The sequence below is a fragment of the Cetorhinus maximus genome, chromosome 1 (assembly GCF_964194155.1).
Source record: "Cetorhinus maximus chromosome 1, sCetMax3.hap1.1, whole genome shotgun sequence".
NCBI classification, from domain to species: Eukaryota; Metazoa; Chordata; class Chondrichthyes; order Lamniformes; family Cetorhinidae; genus Cetorhinus; species Cetorhinus maximus.
In genome coordinates this window covers 219944963-219966648 of record NC_135879.1, presented here as the reverse complement: position 1 = coordinate 219966648, position 21686 = coordinate 219944963, and the positions used below count along the sequence as shown (strand labels likewise).

Genomic DNA, 21686 nt, shown 5'->3' with positions numbered 1-21686 from the left:
TCCCCTGATTCGTTCCCTGCGCTCTTTCGCGCATGCAAGAGCACAGAGATCTCCCTGAGGCACGGAGGTGCTTCATGGAGATCAATTTGACGTGTAAATTTAAATAAAGGGAAATAAAAACTTTTAAACGTCCCCTCATGTGACACTGTCACATGAGCTGGGGCATGTGAAAGAATTACTTTAAAAATTTTTAATGACTTTTAAAACACTTCGTGAAACCTCATCCCGCCTGTGGATGAGGTTTCATGAAAAATGCAAAGGCCGCCTGGGCTCTTCGCCTGCCCACCAACCTTAAGGTTGGACAGGCAGCTCAGCTAATTGAATTAGTTACTATTTAAATGGCCTTAATAGGCCTTTGACAGTTCGGTAGGCGCCTGCCGAACTGAAAATCTAAATGATGCACGGTGACGTTGGGGTGCCCGCCCAATGTCACCGCGTGTCATTTTACGCGGCGGCGAGTGGGCCCTGCCACTGCTTGCCAAACGGAGAATTCTGCCCATAGATCTGCTGGTGGAATTGATGGAATGTGGCAGATGAAATTTCATTTAGAGAAGTGTGAAGTCATGCATTTTGGTAGGAAGAACAAGGAAAGGCAATATAAACAAAAAGGTCCAATTCTAAATGGGGTGCAGGAACTGAGAGACATGGGATATACATATATAAATCGTTGAAGATGGCAGGGTACGTTGGGAAAGTGGTTAAAAAGGCTTATGGATCCTGGGTTTTTTAAATAAAGACATTGCGAACCAAAACAAGGAAGTTTGATGAGCCTTTATAAAACACTGGTATAGCCTCAGTTGGAGTAGTGTGTCCAATTCGAGGCACTGCACTTTAAGAAGGCTATGAAAGTTTTATGGAGGGTGCAGAAAAGAATCACGAGAATGGTTTTGGGGCTAAGGGACTTCAGATTTGTGGAACAGGTTGGAGAAACTGGTGCTGTTCTTCTTGAAGAAGAGAAGATTGTGAGGGGATTTGATGAAAGTGTTGAAAATCATGAGTGGCCTAGATTGAGTAGATAAACTGTTCCCATTAGTGGAAGGGTAGCAAACCAGAAGACACTGATTTAAGGTGATTGCCAAAATAAACAACTATGACATGTGGAAAAACTTTTTATAGAAGGAGTGGTTAGGATCTGGAATGCATTGCCTGAGAGTGTCATGGAGGCAGATTCAATTGTGTCCTTCAAAAGAGGATTGGATTGGGAAGAAGATTGCAGGGCTAGGGGGGGAGGGCAGGAGAGTGGGACTAGTTAAATTGCTGTTGCCAAGAGCCGACATGGGCTCAGTGGGCTGAATGGCCTTCTTCTGCACTGTAACCATTCTATGATCCAATGATATTCTGTATGTTTGGATAACAGACTTAAAGTTCAAAGAGGATGAAGACAATAGCGCTGTGATCAACAACATAAAGGACCTCCAAAGGCTATTAACTAATAAATACTTACCAACTGTCCAGTATTGGATCCAGGTATGAATTAAGAAGTTTAGTGTTGTTAATGGATTTTGTTTAAAGAAACCTATGATCAGGAATAAAAGCAATCCTCAGGAGACATTGTCATAAACACCATCATCAATGATGCTTTTAATAAATTAAGAACATCTCTGGCTTCTGATTTAAACTGCAATTCTTATATTGTTGTTTAGGTTGGCTGCTGAAAAGTAGAAAGAACAATGAGAGGTTGCTGCAAACAGATTTTGTTAGTCACTATGCTTCTACCTGTTTCATCCATTTGAGTACCGAACAGGTGCCATTCTTGTGATATGTCAATCCAATATAAATTTGCATGCACTTAAATGAATATATACAGTTGTAAAAAATAAATGTTTAACGTGAAACCTACGAGTTTTGTTAATAATTGCAATTTGCATTTATACAGTGTGCTTAACTTAGAAAAGCATGCCAATGGATGGCAAGTAAGGAAAGGTTTGGAGGGGCGACCAAAAGATTGTCAGAGCGGTGGGTTTTGAAGGGACTTTTAAAGAGGAGAGAGGGAGGGAATTCCAGAATGTGGGACCTCTGTGGTTGAAGTCACAGTCATTAATGATGGAGTGAAGGGTTGACAGGACGTATAAGAGGATAGAGACAGAGAAAAGGAGAATTCAGAGCAGGATGCAGGAAAAAATAAACATACAGATGAGAATTTTAAATTTGAGAAATTGGAGGACCAACATTTGGTCAGGAAGTCTTCCCTGCATTCTGCAGAGCTGAAGAGTAGCTAAGGATGTAGCCTCTGAAGCCTGAGAGCTGCCCTTCTCTGTGGGGAACCCTATTTGATATAACATGCATGTTATAGGAAGTCAAACAACTAGAGATTGAAGACGGAGGAATGCCAGACTTATTAGTCTGTACCCAAAAGATAACCAGACCATCTGTCAGGATGTGTCATCCGAGGCCATGGCAAACAGTTCTAACCATGGCTCTAAACCTTTGCACAAAAGGCTTATTCCAGAAAGCTACAGGAAACTTTTACCAGATCAACTAATTCGTCATGCACAAACATAGATCAATTCCATCTTTGCCTGCGCAGACCAGTTTATTTACTTTGGCAGTGTCTCAGAATAGATTTTTACTGTATCACCTGATTGTCCAAGGTTTTGGGCCTTTTGATTGCATCTTATGACATTTTGGGTCGCAAAAATAAATTGACTTACTTGCACAGCACATTTGCAAACATAGTTCAGTTTCCTGAACATGATTTCATAAAATGCTGGGGGATGTAATTTTGTCTTTATTTTACCAGTTCAGTATTTTTGCTACTATTGCAATATCAGGGACATGTTTGCTGATTGACTAGGGATATCCTATACTCCCATGGTTCGTGATGGCACTTTGTAGGTTCCACAGTGCTATTGAGGCACTGCAGTGAAACATGGAGTTAAAAAAAAGCTTGAACTGAACAAGCCATTGGTATGCTTTAAGGAAAGCTTTGATGTTTGCAAAATTAGCCCAGCACAATGTCATAAATGTGTGCTAGCATGTTATGGATGGTAAAGGACTGATAATAGATGTCCCAGAGGATGCCATTGAGGAAGGCAATGACATTGTTGATGCTGAAAATTATGAGGTGGGTCCAGTGGTTAGTGCTGCTGGACAGCTGAGATCAAAGACATTTGTAATGCCTTTGCAAACACACAGACAAATAGTTTTGATGTTTTATCATCAGGTGCCATGTCCATACAAGGGCGTAGTTGTACTATTCTTTTATACTTTGTCAATATCAAGACCAAAACTTTCTCCAGCTGAATATCTGCATGACCGAGGCTGAATCCTCTTCAGCTCATGGCAGCACCTTCATGCCCCAGGCCTAACCTTTCTACAGAATATGTTACTGAAACAGGCTTCTGGTGATATAATTTGGAGTAACAATTTAAAAAAATTTTGTTCCAGATACTCACCAAGGCTGGTATTAGCGACATTCGCCTAAAACGTGCCATTGACTTAAAAAGTACAATTGATGCAGCACTAAAAAAGCACGAAGAAATGAACATAAGTTACAAGAAGAGACAGAGAAAAGTGGTGAGTACTGTAAGGGGTTCAGCCAGTGATTCTGGGTAATTACATAGGGGAGCAAAATGCCTGCTTCCAAAGCTTGCAGGAAAATTCCACTAATGCATCTCATTAGGCTCTTAGCTCTAAGTATCTGAGTGTTGCTAGCAAAGTTGACATTTATTCCCCATCCTTCGTTTTCTTTGAGAAGGTAACTGTATGACTTGGTTACTTGCTGCAGAGTGCAACCTGTTGATGTAGGATTGGAATCACACATAGACCAGACTGGATAAGGACAGTAGATATCTTTCCCTGAAATCTGAAACCTTCATGGTCAAGTCTACTGATAACCAGCTTTTTATTTTTTTACTACTACATTCAAATTCATAAGCTACAAGGCTGGGATGTGAGCTCACACTCTATGGATCATTTGAGTTATTAGGCCAGCAAGATAACTACTACACCACCGTACATTGGAAAGACAGGCTTATACCATGTTTCAGAACTCCATATAAAATTGGATTATTTCGTTTGATGTGGTATTTATGAAGCAATCCATGTAAAGAAATATGTCCATAATGAACTATAACAGAAAATGCTGGAAAAAACTCAGCAGGTCTGGCAGCATCTGTAGAGAGAGAAACAGAGTTAAAGTTTAATGTTAACTCTGTTTCTCTCTCCACAGATGCTGCCAGACCTGCTGAACCTTTTCCAGCAGTTTCTGTTTTTATTTCAGATTTCCAGCATCTGCATTATTTTGATTTTGTCCATAATGAAGGCTTATAAGGGTAAAAAATGTTATTTTCCTATAAACAAGAGCAGAAAGAATTTAAAAGGGTTCATTTTTTAAAAAAGGACTAATACAGTTCACAATGCCTAAACTGCACACCCTGGCATGGACAGACTTGTGTCTTTTACAGGGATAAGAGAATTCCTGATAAAGAAGATGCACCCAAAAACTGCACAACCCCAATTTTTTTGCACACTCAGGAAAGACAGCACAATGATAAGTCGAGTTTATGTTGATAATTCTAGGCCATACTCAACTGTAATTTTTACAACCTAGGACCACGTTATAATCTTAAAACATAGACTCCTGACTAATGGAAATTAACCACCAAGAGAACTTACAAGCTTAGGATTTCCTTAGAATTGAAAAGGGCTGCCTTTAAGGCGAAATTAACAGTAAGGTCTGAAGCAGTATCATATTCAGGTAGCAAATAAACATCACTCAATAAGTCGCAATTAAATTTGAGAATGAGGTCTAGTTGTAATAGTTCAAGCTTTAGCTTTAGTGGGAACTTCTCATTTCAGTTTTTGCAGCTCAAGTTGAAAAGAGACCACACAGCCCAGCAGAGGGAGTTTGTGCTGTGTGCTGATTTGCTGGAACAGAACACTTAAGCATCATGGCTGGAAGAGGCAAAACAAATGTTGATTTCAAAATTCCATTGCTGATTTAGTATTAAATTTAAATTACTGTTATGATTATTTTTTGCTGAACTGAGTGTTTTTCCCCCTCATAACATGGCAAGGCAGCTCACTCTTAGCAAAGTAGGATTTGTTCTCCTAAACTGAGTTTCAGCTGCGTTAGTTGTCCTCTTACATAAAAACTTAACCATTTAAATGATGCGCTGCATCATTACTGGTGAAAAACAGCTTTTTAAGCAAGTGAGTTTACCCAATGTCACACAAGAATATAAGAAAATTTTGAATGAATAATCATTTCCTTCCACTCTGCCTATTGACAACCTACTTTAGGGACATTATGTTCCTTTCCCTGGAAAATTTGAGCAGTACTGTTAATATCTCCAGACTGTGGGGTTCTGACCTCGACTGTGACATTATCATCATTGCTGAGCAGTGACAAAGTGGGAAAACATGAAGACTTCTCATCCTTGGGCACCTCCCCTCTGAGTAGTGACCAGTAGAAGAGAGTTTGGGAAACTATCCTCTCTGTCAGAAAACACTGAGTTGCCTGGAGAACCTGATGGAATAGGAAAGAAATAGATTGTTGTAGCGTCTGATCATATATTGTTGGGCAAATGAGCCTGACTATCCGATTTCACTAACGGCTGAATTCAGACAACCCAAAATTGAAATAAATTTTAAGAAATTTTTAGAGGCCTCACTATGCCTCAGGCTTCAATGTAGCTCCTTAGTTTATTCAGTCTTATTTACATAGGTCTCTTGATGATTGAGCCTCTTCGCTGCTTTTCTACTTTAAATTATTTGCTTCTGGGTTTCCATTTCCACCTTGAGAACTTGATCGACAATTTGGAATTGCATTGCAAGTTTTAATATTTTTGCACTTTGTGTTATCTTGGGTGCGTTTCTTTATGTTTCTATTTGTTGCTGCTTTATGGCAATACAATTTTCATCTACAGTCTTTCTACCAGTAGTGACATTTGCCAGATCATCTGCGGACATGGGGGTCAGCTTTCACTTGAATGTGTTGGTTCCCGGTTCTACTTCTCTTCCACTTTTCTCTATTCCTTTACAGCCTCTGTACAGATTATATTTTTTTTACATCAAGTCTCAGATGAGTCTACTACCCCTAGATCAACATCAAAAAGCCGGAAATTGGCACAACGTCAGCTCCCTTGCTGCAGGTTCCATCACCCTCCCAACCACAATCTTAGTCTAAATTAGTCAGAATTAACTGCTGTCCTATTCAATCATGAGCTGAGCTTTAACTCCACCATTTGTTTTCACTCTGCAACATTGCCCGACTTCCCATGTCTAAGCCATTCAGTTGCTGAAACCCTTATACTTTCAGAACCAGCTACTCTTAAAACATTGCTTGTTAACTTCCCATCTGCTATTCTCTAATTACTGTTAACATGCTGCATATATCCTGTCCCACATATGTCAGGTATGCTGATCATCCCATCCTAATGCATTCAGTTTCAAAATCCTTGTGCTTGTCCATAAATTCCAACGTGGTGTGACCCCATCTGCTCTTGGAAAGTGAAGGCAGAATGAGATCATCCACTTTGGATCTGTGAAAGACAAATCGAATTATGTTCTGAATGTCAAGAGAGACTAAGAGCTGTGGAGGAGCAAAGAAATTTAAATGTATGTGTACACAAATCATTAAAAGCTAGTGCACAGGTAAGAGAAGTAACGAAAAAGGCTGATGGAATGTTGTCCTTTATCTCAAGTGAATTGAAATTGAGGAAGTTATGTTTCATTGTACAATGCCCCTAATTATAAATTACATCTACTTATTTTGTAAAAAAAATGTGCAGAATTATTAAATAATGTGTGTGTGGTCCCCTCCTTTCAATTCTTCATTTTCACAATAAATTCATTGCTTTCAATATTTTTTAAAGTGTATCCACAACAAATGGCTCTTCATGGAAAATGGGAATTGAAGCTTGATGGACACAAATGGTCAAGGATGGAATTATCCATAGGAAGAAGAGCAGGCCGTTTAGTCCCTTGAGCCTGTTCCACCATTCGGTGAGATGATGGCTGCACTGTGACCTAACTCCATATTAATATCAGATCTAAAATCAACAGTTTACCTAGCATCAATTGTCGTTTATGAAAGAGAATTCAAAACTTTTACCACCCTTTTTCATTAGAATTGTTTCCTAATTTTACTCTTGAAATGTGTGGCTCTAAATTTTAAAATAGGCCCTTCCTCTTAATAACTTGAATACTTCGATCAAATCATCCCTTAATCTTCTAAATTCCAGGAATACAACTCTGGTAATCTCACCTCATAATTTAACCCTGGGAATCCAGGTATCATTGTGGTAAATTACACTACACTGCCTCTGAGGCCAATATATTCTTCATAAAGACCCAAATCTCCCTGTCGCTTGCCATTTTAACACTTCACCCTGCTCTCTTGCCCACATGTCTGTCCTTGGCTTGCTGCATTGTTCCAGTGAAGCCCAACGCAAACTGGAGGAACAGCACCTCATCTTCCGACTAGGCACTTTACAGCCTTCCGGGCTGAATATTGAATTCAACAACTTTAGACCTTAAACTCCACTCCCCACCCCCCTCCCCCCCCCTCCCCCCCTGTTTCTTCCCCCTTCCTTTTGTTTATTTTTTCAATAATTTATATAGATTCTTCTTTTCCCACCTATTTCCATTATTTTTAAATCTACAACCAATACCCTGTCAGTCTTTCTACCCCCCCCCCATTAGAGCTGTACCTTGAGTATCCTGCCATCCATTCTTAATTAGCACTTTTCTTAGATAATATCACCACCTTCAACACCTCTTTGATCCTTTTGTCTGTGACATTTTTTGATTATCTGCTCCTATCACTGCTTGCTTGTCCCCACAACCACCCCACCCTCAACTTCTCTCCCCCCGCCCCCCACCTTAAACCAGCTTATATTTCACCCCTTTCCTAACTATACTTCAGTTCTGTTGAAGGGTCATGTTGGACTCGAAACGTCAACTCTTTTCTTCTCCACCGATGCTGCCAGACCTGCTGAGTTTTTCCAGGTAATTCTGTTTTTGTTTTGGATTTCCAACATCCGCAGTAGCTTTTTGTTTTTATATTCTTCATAATGTGTGGTGCCCAGTACTGCTCACAGTACTCCAGGTATGGTCTAACCAGGGTTTTGTATAGCTGTAGCATAACTTCTTCTACATTTTTGTATTCTAGTCCTTTAGATATAAAGGCCAGCATTTCATTCGCAATTTTTTTTTGTACCTATTCATGACATTTTAATTATCTATGTACCTGGGCCCCCAAGACTCATTGGACCTCCACTTTTCCTAGCTTGTCCGCATTTATCTGTTTGCCATCAAGGGATTAAAAATAAAAATAAAAATTCTCCTTTTAAAACCTTGGAAGATTATTTACCACCAGTAATAGACTTTCGGTTGCACTGGGGAAATGAAGTTTTAACCCGCACAAATTGAGAACAGTTGCAAAGTAAAATGTTTTGAAAAATGTGTGAGAGAAGAGCTGAATTCCACCTCTGAAGAAATTCCTCTCTAACCACTGTGACCATCTCCTATTAATAACATACAGGGTATGTATTTGGATTATGGAAAATCAAGAATTTGGATTGGCAGAGAATGATAAGAAATATTGAGTACTGGGTTTATTTCAGTTAGTTTCTGAACCTTTCATTGTTCTCCACTGAAACTGCTGCCGATTAAAATAAATAATAAACTAGCCTGTAAAAATATATTCTAAAATATTTTCAAAAAGCAGGCATAACTGTAACCCAAAATATTTAAATGTATACCACAATTTATGTTAAAATATTTTCAAGTATTCTGATAATGTTATAATAACTCAAAAATGCATTAATCTTGACTTTAGTGCATCAGAGTCCTTCCTAGAACTTGGCTTTGCCTCATTGCGAAAACATTCCCTAGTGTGCTATGATTGCACGCACCTTCCCATTTGTTATTGACTCATTATTTGTCAGTCAGATGCGTCTCTATCAAGTTTAAAAGCAAGCTGAAATTGTCAGTAAACAATAGTGCAAGTTGATTGTGATTTTACAAGTCTTTGTCACAATCTTTGGAAATATTGTACATTTTTTTATATTGTACAGTTAGAGGCTGAGGCTAGATGCACCTGACTTACTAGAGTGCTATAATTTGCAGGACCTTCTAGAAAGGATATTAGCATATAAATAGCAGATGCAATGACGACTATCACAGCTGAGTACATTTAATTTTTAGTTTATAAGATAGAATGGGTTTTTAAATGCATAGCCATCAAGCCTGCAGAATGACAAATGAAGTTTAGAGTTCACTTGTCTAAGGATGCCTTATAACATCATTTTTTAGAGTGTAACAGACACTTATTAAGACAGAACAAAACTGATTTCCTGGGTGGGAAGTAATTGAGATTACCTCCCAAATTAATTAGACCATGGAGAATTTATTTTATGATTCTATTAAGATTTTACACAAAACAAAATGTATAGGGAAGCAGATTTTTTCAACCATTCAAATATTTAGAATGATCCCTTTCTTTAGCTTAATTTGCTCTGATAATACAAGGATGAATAATTCATTTGATTTTATTTTTGCCATAATTATGACCCACTCAGTAAAACGTTTTGCTAATGATGCATTTTTTGATGTTTTTGCTACATTTAAAAAAAATCTGGAAAGAGATTGGATAACACAATATTATACTGATAATTTTCTTTTAAATTGAGTTAGAGTATGTTGCTCTTTCATCTGCACTTATGGTGCAAAGTTTTCAGCACTTTTTTTCTTTGTATTGGGTCATATTATTGCACTCATAGTTGTCATTATACAGTTGTGGTTTCGCTGTTATATATTAGTCATAGAATTGTTACAGTATGAAGGAGGCCATTTGGCCCTTTGTGTCTGTGCCAGCTCTCTGCAAGAGCAACTCACCTAATCCCACTTCCTGCCTTTTCTCTGTTGCTTGTAAACTTTGCTTCTTCATATAATTGTGCACTTCTCTTTTGAAAGCCACAATTGAACCTTACCCCATCACACACTCAGGCAATGCATTCAAACCCTAACCACTTGCTGCATAAAAAAGTTTTTCCTCATTTTGTCATTGCTTCTTTTGCCAATCACCTTAAATTGGTGTCCCCTGATTCTTGATCCTTCCGCCTTTCTCCCTATCTACTCTGTTATGATCCCTCGAGATTTTGAATACTGTTATCAAATCTTAACCTTCTCTTCAAGGAGAACAGCCCCATCTTCTCCAATCCCTATCTATGTAACTGAGGCTCATCATCTCTGAAACCATTCATGTAAATCTTTTCTGAACCCTCTCTAATATGTGACATAGGTGCTGTTATTTTGCACAATAATTTTTGGCTGCAGAAGAACAGTCCGTACTTTCCAAATGTAATTCATTATGGAAAGATTTTTGAGATGTTTGGAGGTGATAAAGCACTATGGGATATAAATTTGTCTTGGGCACAAGCAATGGTAAATTCATATCCCGTTTTTAATGGAAACAAAAATTGTGTGGAGTACAGCACTGGCTACTGATTCACAATTGCCCATTTTGTGCTACTGCTAAAGACATCCAATTTTACCCCCACCACCCCATCTAACTCCCAAGTACAGTGATTTCTTATATTCGAATCATGTATTTAGTAAACTGGAGATTCTTGGTCTAGGTGGTTCCTTTACCAGGATTATTGTTGATAGTGTATTGTGTCAGAGAATGCTTGTAAGATTTTTGGAACCTTTGTAGTAAAAGTATGTAAAATAAAAATAGGAAAATCTAGCCCCTCAAGTTTTTTTTTCCAAGAAATTCCCTTTTCAGGATTTAATCAGCATTTTTTCAGCTTTATCCTGTCTAGAGTTAAATGAAAAAGTGTTTAAAATTTCCCGATTTTTACCTTTTATTTTGAGAAATGGTGAACACTGGATAATGGTGGAATTTCTTGCATTTAAAAAAAGCAGTATATGTTATGCATTGTAGCACCAGACCCCCTCCTACTGCACCTTTCAGGAAATTAAAACTCATAAATTCTGTTTAGTGTTTGATGTGCAGTGTGCAAGCTGAAAGCCATAATACCCTAAACCTTGGGTTGTGTTTCACCTTTCATAAATTCCTGGGTAGATTCTATACAAAAATAATTTTCAGGTCCGCAGCTCATTGTTATTCAGACTTGATTGATTGCTGTCATTTACTCACTGAAAAGTTAAGTGCTCCTGTCATTTCCGAAGAGTATAATTAGGATGTTTCACAGGTCAGCGATAGTGACAGGTTTTCTTTTGATTTGCTTCGACAGATGAAAGCGACCGATGAGGATGATGACGATGACGATGATGATTTTGTTGAAGTTCCAGAGAAGGAAGGTTACGAACCGTACATTCAGGAGCACCTTCGGGAGGAGTACGGTGAGTTTGTGCAGCTGCTGGCTGCCACTTCTCAGCACACTCTGCCACAGCTACGTAAACAAAGCCCCATTATTAAGCAATAAGGTGATCAGCTGTGTGCTTAATCTGCCCACTGATGACTGAGGAAGTTATTACCAAGTTATTTAAACAGCCATTTATTATGGAAAAATAAACATCTCGTGATGCTCTCCCTTGATAAACACCCAATAACTTTCTATCTCTTGAATATGTTGGTTAAATTTTCTTCCTGGCCCAGCTAACTCTCCTATCACACCTCATCCAATACCAAACTTAGCACCCTAATTCCAGTACCAACTCAATTGTTCAAATCCAATTGTTTTCCTCCCAGCACTTTAGTAATTTTGATTTTTTTTGGTAATTCACAGCGCGGAGATGCTTATTTGAATGATGATATAAAAGCCTGTAAAACATTGTGCACTCACATTGCAATGATTTTGGTCTTTGTTTAAAGGAAAAGGCACAGGCAGTTGATGTGTTTGTGTAAAGCTCTTCCAAATTCATATTGTTATGAAGTCAACCAATTCCAGAAGGGTTGGTTTTTCATGGTGGCATGAGGAGTGTTATTCAACTGAGTTTACTACAAAATTCATGCCAGGCAGACATAAATACCAGTTCATGCGTAAATGTGGCAGTCTGAAAAAGATAATGTAATAGTACTTTCCTAACTAGGCTGAATCAATCCATCCTCTTAATCCTGACACTAAATCCATTTTTGGCACCTTTCACGATGGCTGTGGATAAGAGAAAGGAGTCTAGTTATCTAAGATATATGTAGTCTCAAAGTAATAAATGAGGGTCAACTGTCTGTTAACCTAACAAGAGTTTTATTATAATATTTTTGCTTATGAGTGTTAAGTTTAATTAAATCAGTCAACGGAATTATAATTGTTTACATTCAGGTAAATCTAATTTAGAGTCCTAAATTAATATGCTGAATCCAGTGGCATTATTTACATTAATCCTTTCAATGCTAAAGGGCGTTATGCACTTTTGCGTATTTATGTAATTTTTTAATTCTTTCAATTAGCATTCACAGAGAGAACTTCCTGTGCATTTTTTAAAATGGAGACTTATAAAGTTTTTACTGAAATTTAGCAATCTTTAAACCAGAATATTTTGGTGTTAATTTCTTATAGTCTTCTTGACTGAGTCAGCAGGTTTTGGTTTCAAGGATTTCAACTCCAGGAAATTGAGCTTAAATTTTGGCTGACACTCCAATGCAGCATGAAAAGCTACTTCATTGTTGAACTTCCATCTTTCAGATGAGCCATTAAACCAAAGTCTAATCTGCCTATAATGTAGGAAACGTAGCAGCCAATTTGCACACAGCAAGGTCTTGCGGAGAGTGATGTAATAATGACAATTTAATTTTTTTTTTGATATTGGCTGAGGGACAAATATTGGCCAGGACACTTGGTAGAACCCCCACTGCTCTTCTTTAAATTGTGCTGCGGGATCTTTCATGTCAAAAGACTGAGAGGGCAGATGGAGCCTCTGATGGCTTATCTGAAAGATGGCCCCTCAGACAGAGCATCACTCCCTCAGTACTGCACTTCATACTTAAATATGTGGAGTGGGTTTTAAACTCACAATCATCTGACTCAAGGGGTAAGAGGCCTGAGCTGTTTTGGATTTGTTGACAGGATAACAATGGGTAGCACTACAATGTATTTCAATGTAACTGGATTAGAGAGTAGAAAAATCAGGCAGGCTTCCCACTCCTCATTGTTATACAGCAGTCCATGATTGATGGGCTTTGTGATGGAATCAAGTTCCACTCTGCTCCCCTATACTTCAGTAGTCCACTGCCTGGCTGCTTATGAAGAATAATCATTTGGATGAAATGCTGGATGAATGCTGGTACTTGTGGAACTAAATTAGAGGCAGAAAAACAAGATGATTTGAAATAGTTTGCCATGTGATTTTTATTTTAGTTGATAATTTTGCAAAGAAGTTGGTTGTTGTATGCGATGGTATGGAATGGTACAACATTGGTTTATGCTGTGACTCTCCACATGCTGAGTTTTTATCTCACCTGGTTTGTAAAGCTGGAGCTCTGAATGTAGGCATAGAAGAAGGACCTGGGATGACTCGCCTCATGATATTTTCTGTTGACCTACATTCAGAATACCCTAATTACACATTTGATTGCTGATAATTTCAAGTTTTTTAGATAAACCCAAAAATTCAAATTAAACAATAAAGATTATGCAACAAAATAGGAATTTATATTTTAGAAAGGAATTATCAGCTAATTTTAATTTACTACTTCAGTGGCATAGTAACAACAATTTAAAGAAAATTTATAGAAATAATCTGGAAAGTTTGATTAGTGATAACAAAGGAAAATGTTCTGAAAGGTGTAAGATGAGCTTGCTCAGGTATATAACTAATACAGTCTTGGATTTTGACACTGTCTCTATTTCTGTCAACCCTGATTATCAAGTAGGACTATATTAAAAATATCTTATGTCTGCATTCACCTCCTGTCTATCCATTATAAATTCCTATGTTCATATTTGTAATGAAAACTGTCTAAATTGTATAAAGTTGTCATGTTGTAAATACATCCTCTCCCGTTGGAGGTACTGCAGCAAATTCATGTAGACATTTTCCATTTTAAATGAGGTCGCAGGAATTTATACATCCTGCCCAGTTTTCCTCTCCTTGAACAGGAAAATTGGGCAGGGTATGTAATGGATGTCTGATCTGATGCTGATAGTTTTAGGTCCCTGTTTAAGTTGAAAGTTCTGCTCCAGTGTGTAATGCCACAGGTAATGAACTAGTCGTAAATTTTTTGCCAGTGTTAACAATCTGGTAGAACACAAACAAATTAAGATGATTGAAATGTACCCTTATGTCAGGGCACAAAGACCTTGAAATTATTCAGTGCAAATGTAATGTCTAAATGCATAATACGTTTGTGTACAATTCTTTTGTTCCACAACTTTTAAGGAGAATTTTGCCTTTCATTTTTAACCTGCTGAGGATGTATTAACATTTTATTTTATTTTAGATGATTTTAGTAAACCTGCAGAATTAGATGAATTCCAGTACACCAAAACTTCCTCTGAAGTGTATTTGTAGCTGTAATATCCACTCTGATATTCTTGGTGGGAACATATTCTAATACAAACATTTCCCATGTCAAATAGATGCTAATTTTAAGAATACGTATGTCGATCTGTTATTTAGAAATGATGGATAATTTTTTTTCAAATCACAAAGTTCGTTAAAAGCAAAATACTGCAGATGCTGGAAACCTGAAATAAAATGCTGGAAAAATTCAGCAGGTCTGGCAGCATCTGTGGAGAGAGAAATAGACATAATGGCCAGAATTTTTCCGTTGGTGAGTTGTGGGCGGGGCCCGCTCGCTGACGCGAAAATGACGCGGGATGATGTCGGGAGGAACCCCCGACGTCATCCCACGTCATTTAAATATTCACGAAGGGGGGGCGGACAGCGAAATCAGCTGTCCGCCCGCTGACCTGTCAATGGCCAATTGAGGCCATTGACAGGATAATGAAGCCAATTAAAGGCCCTGCCCGTCCAACCTTAAGGCTGGCGGGCAGGCCAGGAGCCCCAGCGGGCTTCTGAAAAAACATGAAACCTTATCCACTGGCGGAAAAACATGCTTGTTTTTAAAAACTTTAATAAACTTTATGTAATATTTATTAACATGTCCCATCTCGTGTGACATTGTCACATGAGGGGGACCTGTTAATAATTTTTTTATTTTGCTATTTTTTAGGTTTATTAAACTTTCAGCGCTCTCCCTGAGACAGCATTTAGTCTCAGGGAGCAGTGTTCTTTTTCGAGCGCATGCGCAAAAGAGCACACTTTGACAGTTGGAGAATCCCTCCCCACCCCGTACAGGAAGCACATAGCTTAATTGGCCTGCCCACTCAAAATGGCGGCGGGGCCCATTCAGCGGCGTAGTTCAGCTGCCCGCCCGCCGCCGAGCCGGTGGGGCCCGCCCGCCCATCAAGGGCTAAATTCTGCCCAATGTTTCGAGTCCAACATGACTTCATCGGAACACAAAAATTGTTGCAAGGTTTAGCCAATGCATTCTAACTTCAGTTAGTTAACTATTAGCTTATTTTTGCTTCCTGTCTTCGTGCTGCAGCGGAAAACATTGCAGATTTGTTTAAAGATAAACTGTGAGATAACTAAAATGGGCGGCGTGAATGAGTGAAATGTGGAAGGCCTGCTCCATGTGCTTTATTGTTACCACGGTTGATTTATAAGACAGACTGATAGCTAGTGTCAATGAAAGTTAATAGGAGCTTGTTTTTTCTTGATATATATTAATGACTTAGATTTGGGTGTATGGGGCATAATTTTAAAATTTCCATATGACACAAAACTTGGAAGCATTGTGAACTGTGAGGAGGATGGTAATAGACCTCAAGATGACATAGAAAGGCCAGTGCAATGGGTAGAAATTTAATGCAGAGAAGTGTATAGTGATAGGCTTTGATAGGAAGGAGGAGAGGCAACATAAAATAAGGGTACAATTCTAAAGAGGGTTCTGAAACAGGGTCCTGGGAGGTTTACGTGCACAAATCGTTGAAGATGGCAGGGGTAAATGACTCTCTCTGTCTCTCTCCCTCTCTCTTTGTTCTCCTTAGAGAAGAAAATGTTGAGAGGAGATTTGATAGAGGTGTTCAAAATCATGAAGGGTCTAGATTGAAAGAAATGGTTCTCTTTGGCGGAAAGGTTGCATACCAGACCAAAGGATAATGATTTAAGGTAGTTGGCCAAAGAGGCAAAGGTGACATAAGAAAAAACTTTTTCATGTAATGAGTATTTCAGATCTGAAATCCACTGCCTTAGAGTGGAAGCAGATTCAGTTGTGACTTTCAAAAAGGAATTGGATAAGCACCTGAAGAGAGAAAATTTGCAAGATTGCAGGGAAAGGATGGAGGAGTGGGGCTAGCTAAATAGCGCTAGTAAAGAGCCAGCACAGACTTGACGGTCCAAATGGCCTCTTTCTGTGCTGTAGCCATTCTGTGATACTGTGATTTCAATTAAAGCAGGTTTATAAAGTCATTTGATGACATTTTATTTGAGCAACCACCTCCAAACCCAAACCTGTACACCTCTTCTGCTCAAGTTAAGAACTATTTCAAGTAGCTCCTTTTGTTAGGGTTAAACATAATTCAGGAGAGAAAAGGGTTCAAAGTTTAAAAAGCATTCAAGTCCATCAGAGCTTTCCATGGTTCAACTTCTATCAGCAGTTTCTATTATCTGTCTCAACAATTTACCAATTAAACTTCAGAGCAGATCCAATGTTGTTAAAGTAAGGGTAAAGCCTCACAGCTGAGGAAACCTTCCTTCTCTCTCTCTCTCTCTCTCTCTGCACCACTGAGGCCCTTTATCTTCTCCCTAATCCCAAGATTTCTGTCAGGACATAATCTCTTTCTCAAATTTACATTTTAATTACAAGTCCTGGTGAACTTGCTAAAATCAATAATGTCAGCATTCAGTGGCCTAGCTTTCAGCTACAGGCCCAGCCTTGCCATTTCCTGCTATTGATTAATCTTTTTAACTCTATCTTTGTTATTGCTTCAGGCAAATAGGTGACACTGAACAATTTCAAAAAGATTTTGGCATTTTATAGTTTTGTACGAAGGTCACAGTTATAACAATGTGCTTCAGTGTATGGAAAATAAAAGGCAAAAACAGATTTTTTTGCAACAAGCTTTTGTACTTTATTCTACTAGATTTGTTTTATCCTGGCATATAAGCATAATTTTGATTAATGACCCTTTGCTGCCTTGGAATTATTTGATCCAAATTATTTTTACTATAGCCGGCACTAAGCCAAGTAAGTTTACCCCTTGTCCCCCCACAATTTTCCCCTCATTAAACTGTTGGGTATAGTTCCAGAGAGGACTGAAGTCTTCTGATATCTTGTCCAAATGTCAGTTCATGTATTAGCCTGGTCAGAGAGCGCCTCATGATTTAATTGTTCACTTGACCTTGAGGCCCATCACAGCTGAGCCTGGTCCTTCTCTCCTAGCATGCATGCACTTTTCATTTTGAGCAAGGGTCACTTGATAGTGATCAAGTGGAAACCCTAGCTTGCCCCTGACCTCTTTTGTGATTTTGGCACAAGGCTAACTGAAGTACCCCACTACAACTGACTTGCTGTAGGTGTGGAATTCAAAAAGCTGCCTTTTTGGTCCTCAAAGTTTATTGCCAAAACAGTTCAGATAACCATGAGGTGGGAGAAAAGAATGCTTTTTACTGTATGTCTCACTGTCACTTAGATGACCTATTTTCACACTCCTGTGTTTAGAAATTCTTTCTTTTATGAACTTGTATGGATTTTCTGTTTTGTACACTTTGATAACTGTCTAATGAAGAAATTGATAATTATAGTAAACTCTCATTAATGTAGCTATGAATATTAGGTTATTTAATGAATCTTACTGCTTAGAATAACAAAATCCATTGTAATTATTGAGTCAGAATTCTGTTTCAAGTGACATGTGAGGTGGGCACTGTAGTATTTGACCATAACTTGAGTTTGACTGAAGATGTTTGAACAAAGTGGTGACTATTGTTCAAAAGCTTTGTTTTGTATGTTTTGTTTTTGTGACTTTTTATTTATAATACACACACAAAAACTTACAGATCTTAAAAAAATGTTTTTTTTACTGACACAGTTTATATTGTATACATTGTGTGTAACTCCAGGGCTGGAGCCACTGGCACCAAAGATCAAAGAAACAGTGACAAGAGTAACTCCATCCCCTGGGCCCCCACCACCATGGGGGAATGATGGGGAACTTGATCCAACGTGTGCAGCTGCAACATTAAAGATCTTTAAGAAAAAGCTGTCCATGGAGACGTACAAGTAAGTGCTTGTTATTTTGCCTTTTGTGGCCACTTTCTTACAAATAAATGCACCATCATCTACTTCAAGAACAAGAATTATGTGCATTTATGTTACATCTTTACCCAATATTAAAAAAATGTCCTTCAGTACTTCCCAGAGAGATAGTTGGACAAAATACCTCCATCAGATGCTCCTGGTTTCATATTGCCCCTGCAACAGGAAGTAACTTTATGCCAGTATGGTAAAAAAGAAAGCAGCACTTTGAGATGATGGATGTTGGAGCTACGGTGCCAGTGCATTTATATTATAAGTAAGTTTTTATTTTTCACCTGCAGTTGATATCAGTGATCTAGGGAATGACCTTGTATCCTTTACCCTGAACAATGCACCATTAATCACCTATTAATAACGATTAAGTCTACAGAAGATGCAGAGTTTCTCATGTCACGCTTTTTGCTTCCATATCTCCAAATGTGCCATTGCATAGTTTCATATTATGTTGATCTATGAATTCACCTGGATGAAATATACTTGAAACTATTATGCAGATTAACGGAGAAATGCAGTAAAATTTTTAAACAAAAGTGAATGAGCATTAGAAAGACTTTTGTTTGTGCTGTATGACATTTTCACATCTCTCAAAAAGCTTCACATTGAAGGAGTTACTTTGAAATGTATTTTCTACTTTTAGGTAGGTGAATTTAAAGGCTATTTTGTTCTAGATTCCCCATCCAGGGGAAACAACCTGTCAAACCTATTCTTAATCTTTAATGTTTCACTGTGATCACCTTTCATTCTTCTAAACTCCAGAGAAAATAGACTTAATTTATTCAGCCTCTCATCAAAGGACAGCCTTCTCGTCGTAGGGACCAATCTAGTGAACCTTTGCTGTACTGCCTACAATGCAAGTTTATCCTTCCTTAAATATGAAGACCAGAATTGCACAGAGTACTCCAGGTGCGGTCTCACCAAAGCCCTTACAATTGTACCAAGACTTCTTTATTGATGTACTCCAATCCCCTTGTAATAAAGGCCAATGTGCCATTTGCTTTCCTAATTGCTTGCTGTACCTGCATGCTAACTTTTTGTGTTCTTTCCAGGAGCACACCCAAGTCTATCTGAACTTCAACATTTACACGTTTTGCACCTTTTAAAAAATATTCTGCTTTTCTATTCTTATGACCAAAGTGAATAACCTCACACTTCCCCACATTATACTCTTGTTATTATGTCATCTTGTTACCCACTCATGTAACCTGTCTGTTTTTCTTTGCTACCCGCCTGTGTCCTCCTCACAGCTTGCATTTCCACCTGGCTTAATATCGTCAGCAAACTTAGATACTTTACTCTGTCTCTTTTTCTAAATCATTATAGATTATAAATAGCTGAGGCCCCAGCACTGATCCTTGTGGCACTTCACTAGTCACAGCTAGTCAGCTTGAAAAACTCCCATTTATCCCTACTGTCTCTTTAATGTCCATTGACCAATCCTCTATCCTTGCTAATATCTTACCTCCAACCCCATGAGCCCTTATCTTGTGTATTAACCTTTTGTGTGGCACCTTATCAAATGCCTTTTGGAAATCCAAGCAGGCCTCAAGCAGCACGGGGAGAGCACAGGAGTACAGCATTGAGGTAGAGGATCAGCCATGATCATATTAAATGGCGGAGCAGGCTCGAAGGGCCAAATGACCGACTCTTGTTCCTATCTTCTATGTTTCTATGCACATATACTGGTTCCTTCCTGCTGTCCTTGGATTTTAAGCTTCCCATACTTGATCAATATTAAATGGTCTTGCTCGTAGTGCAAGACCCAGGCTAATGCTCTAGGGACCCGGGTTTGAATCCCGCCATGGCAGGTGGTGAAATTTGAATTCATTAAAAATCTGGAATTAAAAGTCTAAAGATGACCATTGTCGATTGTTGTAAAAACCCATCTGGTTCACTAATGCCCCTTAGGGAAAGAAATCTGCTGTCTTTACCTGGTCTGGCCTACATGTGACTCCAGACCCACAGCAATGTGGTTGACTCTTAAATGCCCTCCGAAACAAGGAAATTAGGGATGGGCAATAAATACTGGCCTAGCCAGCGACACCCACACCCCATGAATGATTAAAAATATGGATTGAGGGTATGAACAAGATCAAACTTTGAACTGATGACTCCATGGATGCAATATTGGCATTTATTTTGAGGACTGGAATATAAAAGCAGGGATGTGCTGCTGAGGCTTTATAAGGCTCTGGTCAGACCACATTTAGAATATTGTGAGCAATTTTGGGCCCCGTATCTCAGGAAGGATGTGCTGGCCCTGGAGAGGGTCCAGAGGAGGTTCACGAGAATGATCCCAGGAATGAACGGCTTAACATATGAGGAACGTTTGAGGACTCTGGGTCTATACTCAATGGAGTTTAGAAGGATGAGGGGGGATCTGATTGAAACTTACAGAATACTGAAAGGCCTGGAGAGAGTGGACGTGGGGAAGATGTTTCCATAGGGCCGAATGACCTAATTTCTGCTCCTATGTCTTATGGTCTTATGGCTAAACAACTTAGCAGCACTTGTTGTATAGGCTCAGGGTTGAATGAGATTTGGTAGTACTGTCCCTAGTATATATACAAAATATATGACGCTCACAATGAGAAGCTCCTTTAATAGACCATGCTTGGACTAGTTTCAATTATATAGTGTGTCATTAAGTGTATTTCCTCGAGAATGCTATCATTCACTGCACTTTGCAGAGGTTGTGCTAGTTTTTTTCAGAACAATTTGCCTGAAATCAGTGTAACCAGCTCAAAAATTTTACTTGCAAACCCCATGTAGTGCAAATAGTGTTTCTGCAATCTTTTGCGCTGGTTTATAAAACATTGAGCTAGAAACAGGCCTACAAAATTGGCCCACACCCCCAGGATGATTTAAGCACCATTAGGAATTGCTACAGATTGAACTTATTTGCAAGCCTTCGAGGAGGCCCTAAAAATTAAGCCAGTGCTTTTGCCTAACAGGCATGCTTTAAATGAGTTTGTAATTGAGTTTTAATTCGGTAGGAAACTGACTACTGTATCCCAAAATAACTCGCAAAAAGTCCTGTATGATTTTAAAAGTCATTTCAGTAATTTAAAATCAGGTTACTCACTGGTGAATTTACACTGGGCAAAATTTTACCTCAGCGGGCGGGCGTGCGCTAGCCCGACCCGCTCAAGTGTAAAATGACGCAGTTGACGTTGGGCGAGCGTCATGACGTCAGTGCGCAATTGCACAATATTTTGGTCGGCGGGTGTGCGTGGGAATCAGCAGCGCGCCCACCGACAATTAAAAGGCCCGTTCAGGCCATTAAAGTCTCAATTAAGTTAAAATTTTCGCTGCCCGTCCAACCTTATGGTTGGCGGGCAGGTGAAAAGGCCAAACGGCTTTTGCATTTTCTTAGAAACCTCATCCACGGTTTCCAACATCAAATAAAAATAAAATAAAATGATTTGAATTTCACTTATAACATGTCTGT

The 21686-nt window shown here is 38.8% G+C and overlaps 1 protein-coding gene across 1 annotated transcript in view; it reads left to right on the top strand.

The window, feature by feature from the left end:
- Positions 1-21686, top strand: part of uvssa (UV-stimulated scaffold protein A) — a 101828-nt gene that overhangs the window by 18281 nt on the left and 61861 nt on the right. The window contains exons 6-9 of the mRNA XM_078553442.1: positions 1358-1467; positions 3388-3516; positions 11208-11316; positions 18043-18202. Of these exons, the coding sequence (XP_078409568.1) occupies positions 1358-1467; positions 3388-3516; positions 11208-11316; positions 18043-18202 (508 nt within the window). The remainder of the gene's footprint in view (positions 1-1357; positions 1468-3387; positions 3517-11207; positions 11317-18042; positions 18203-21686) is intronic.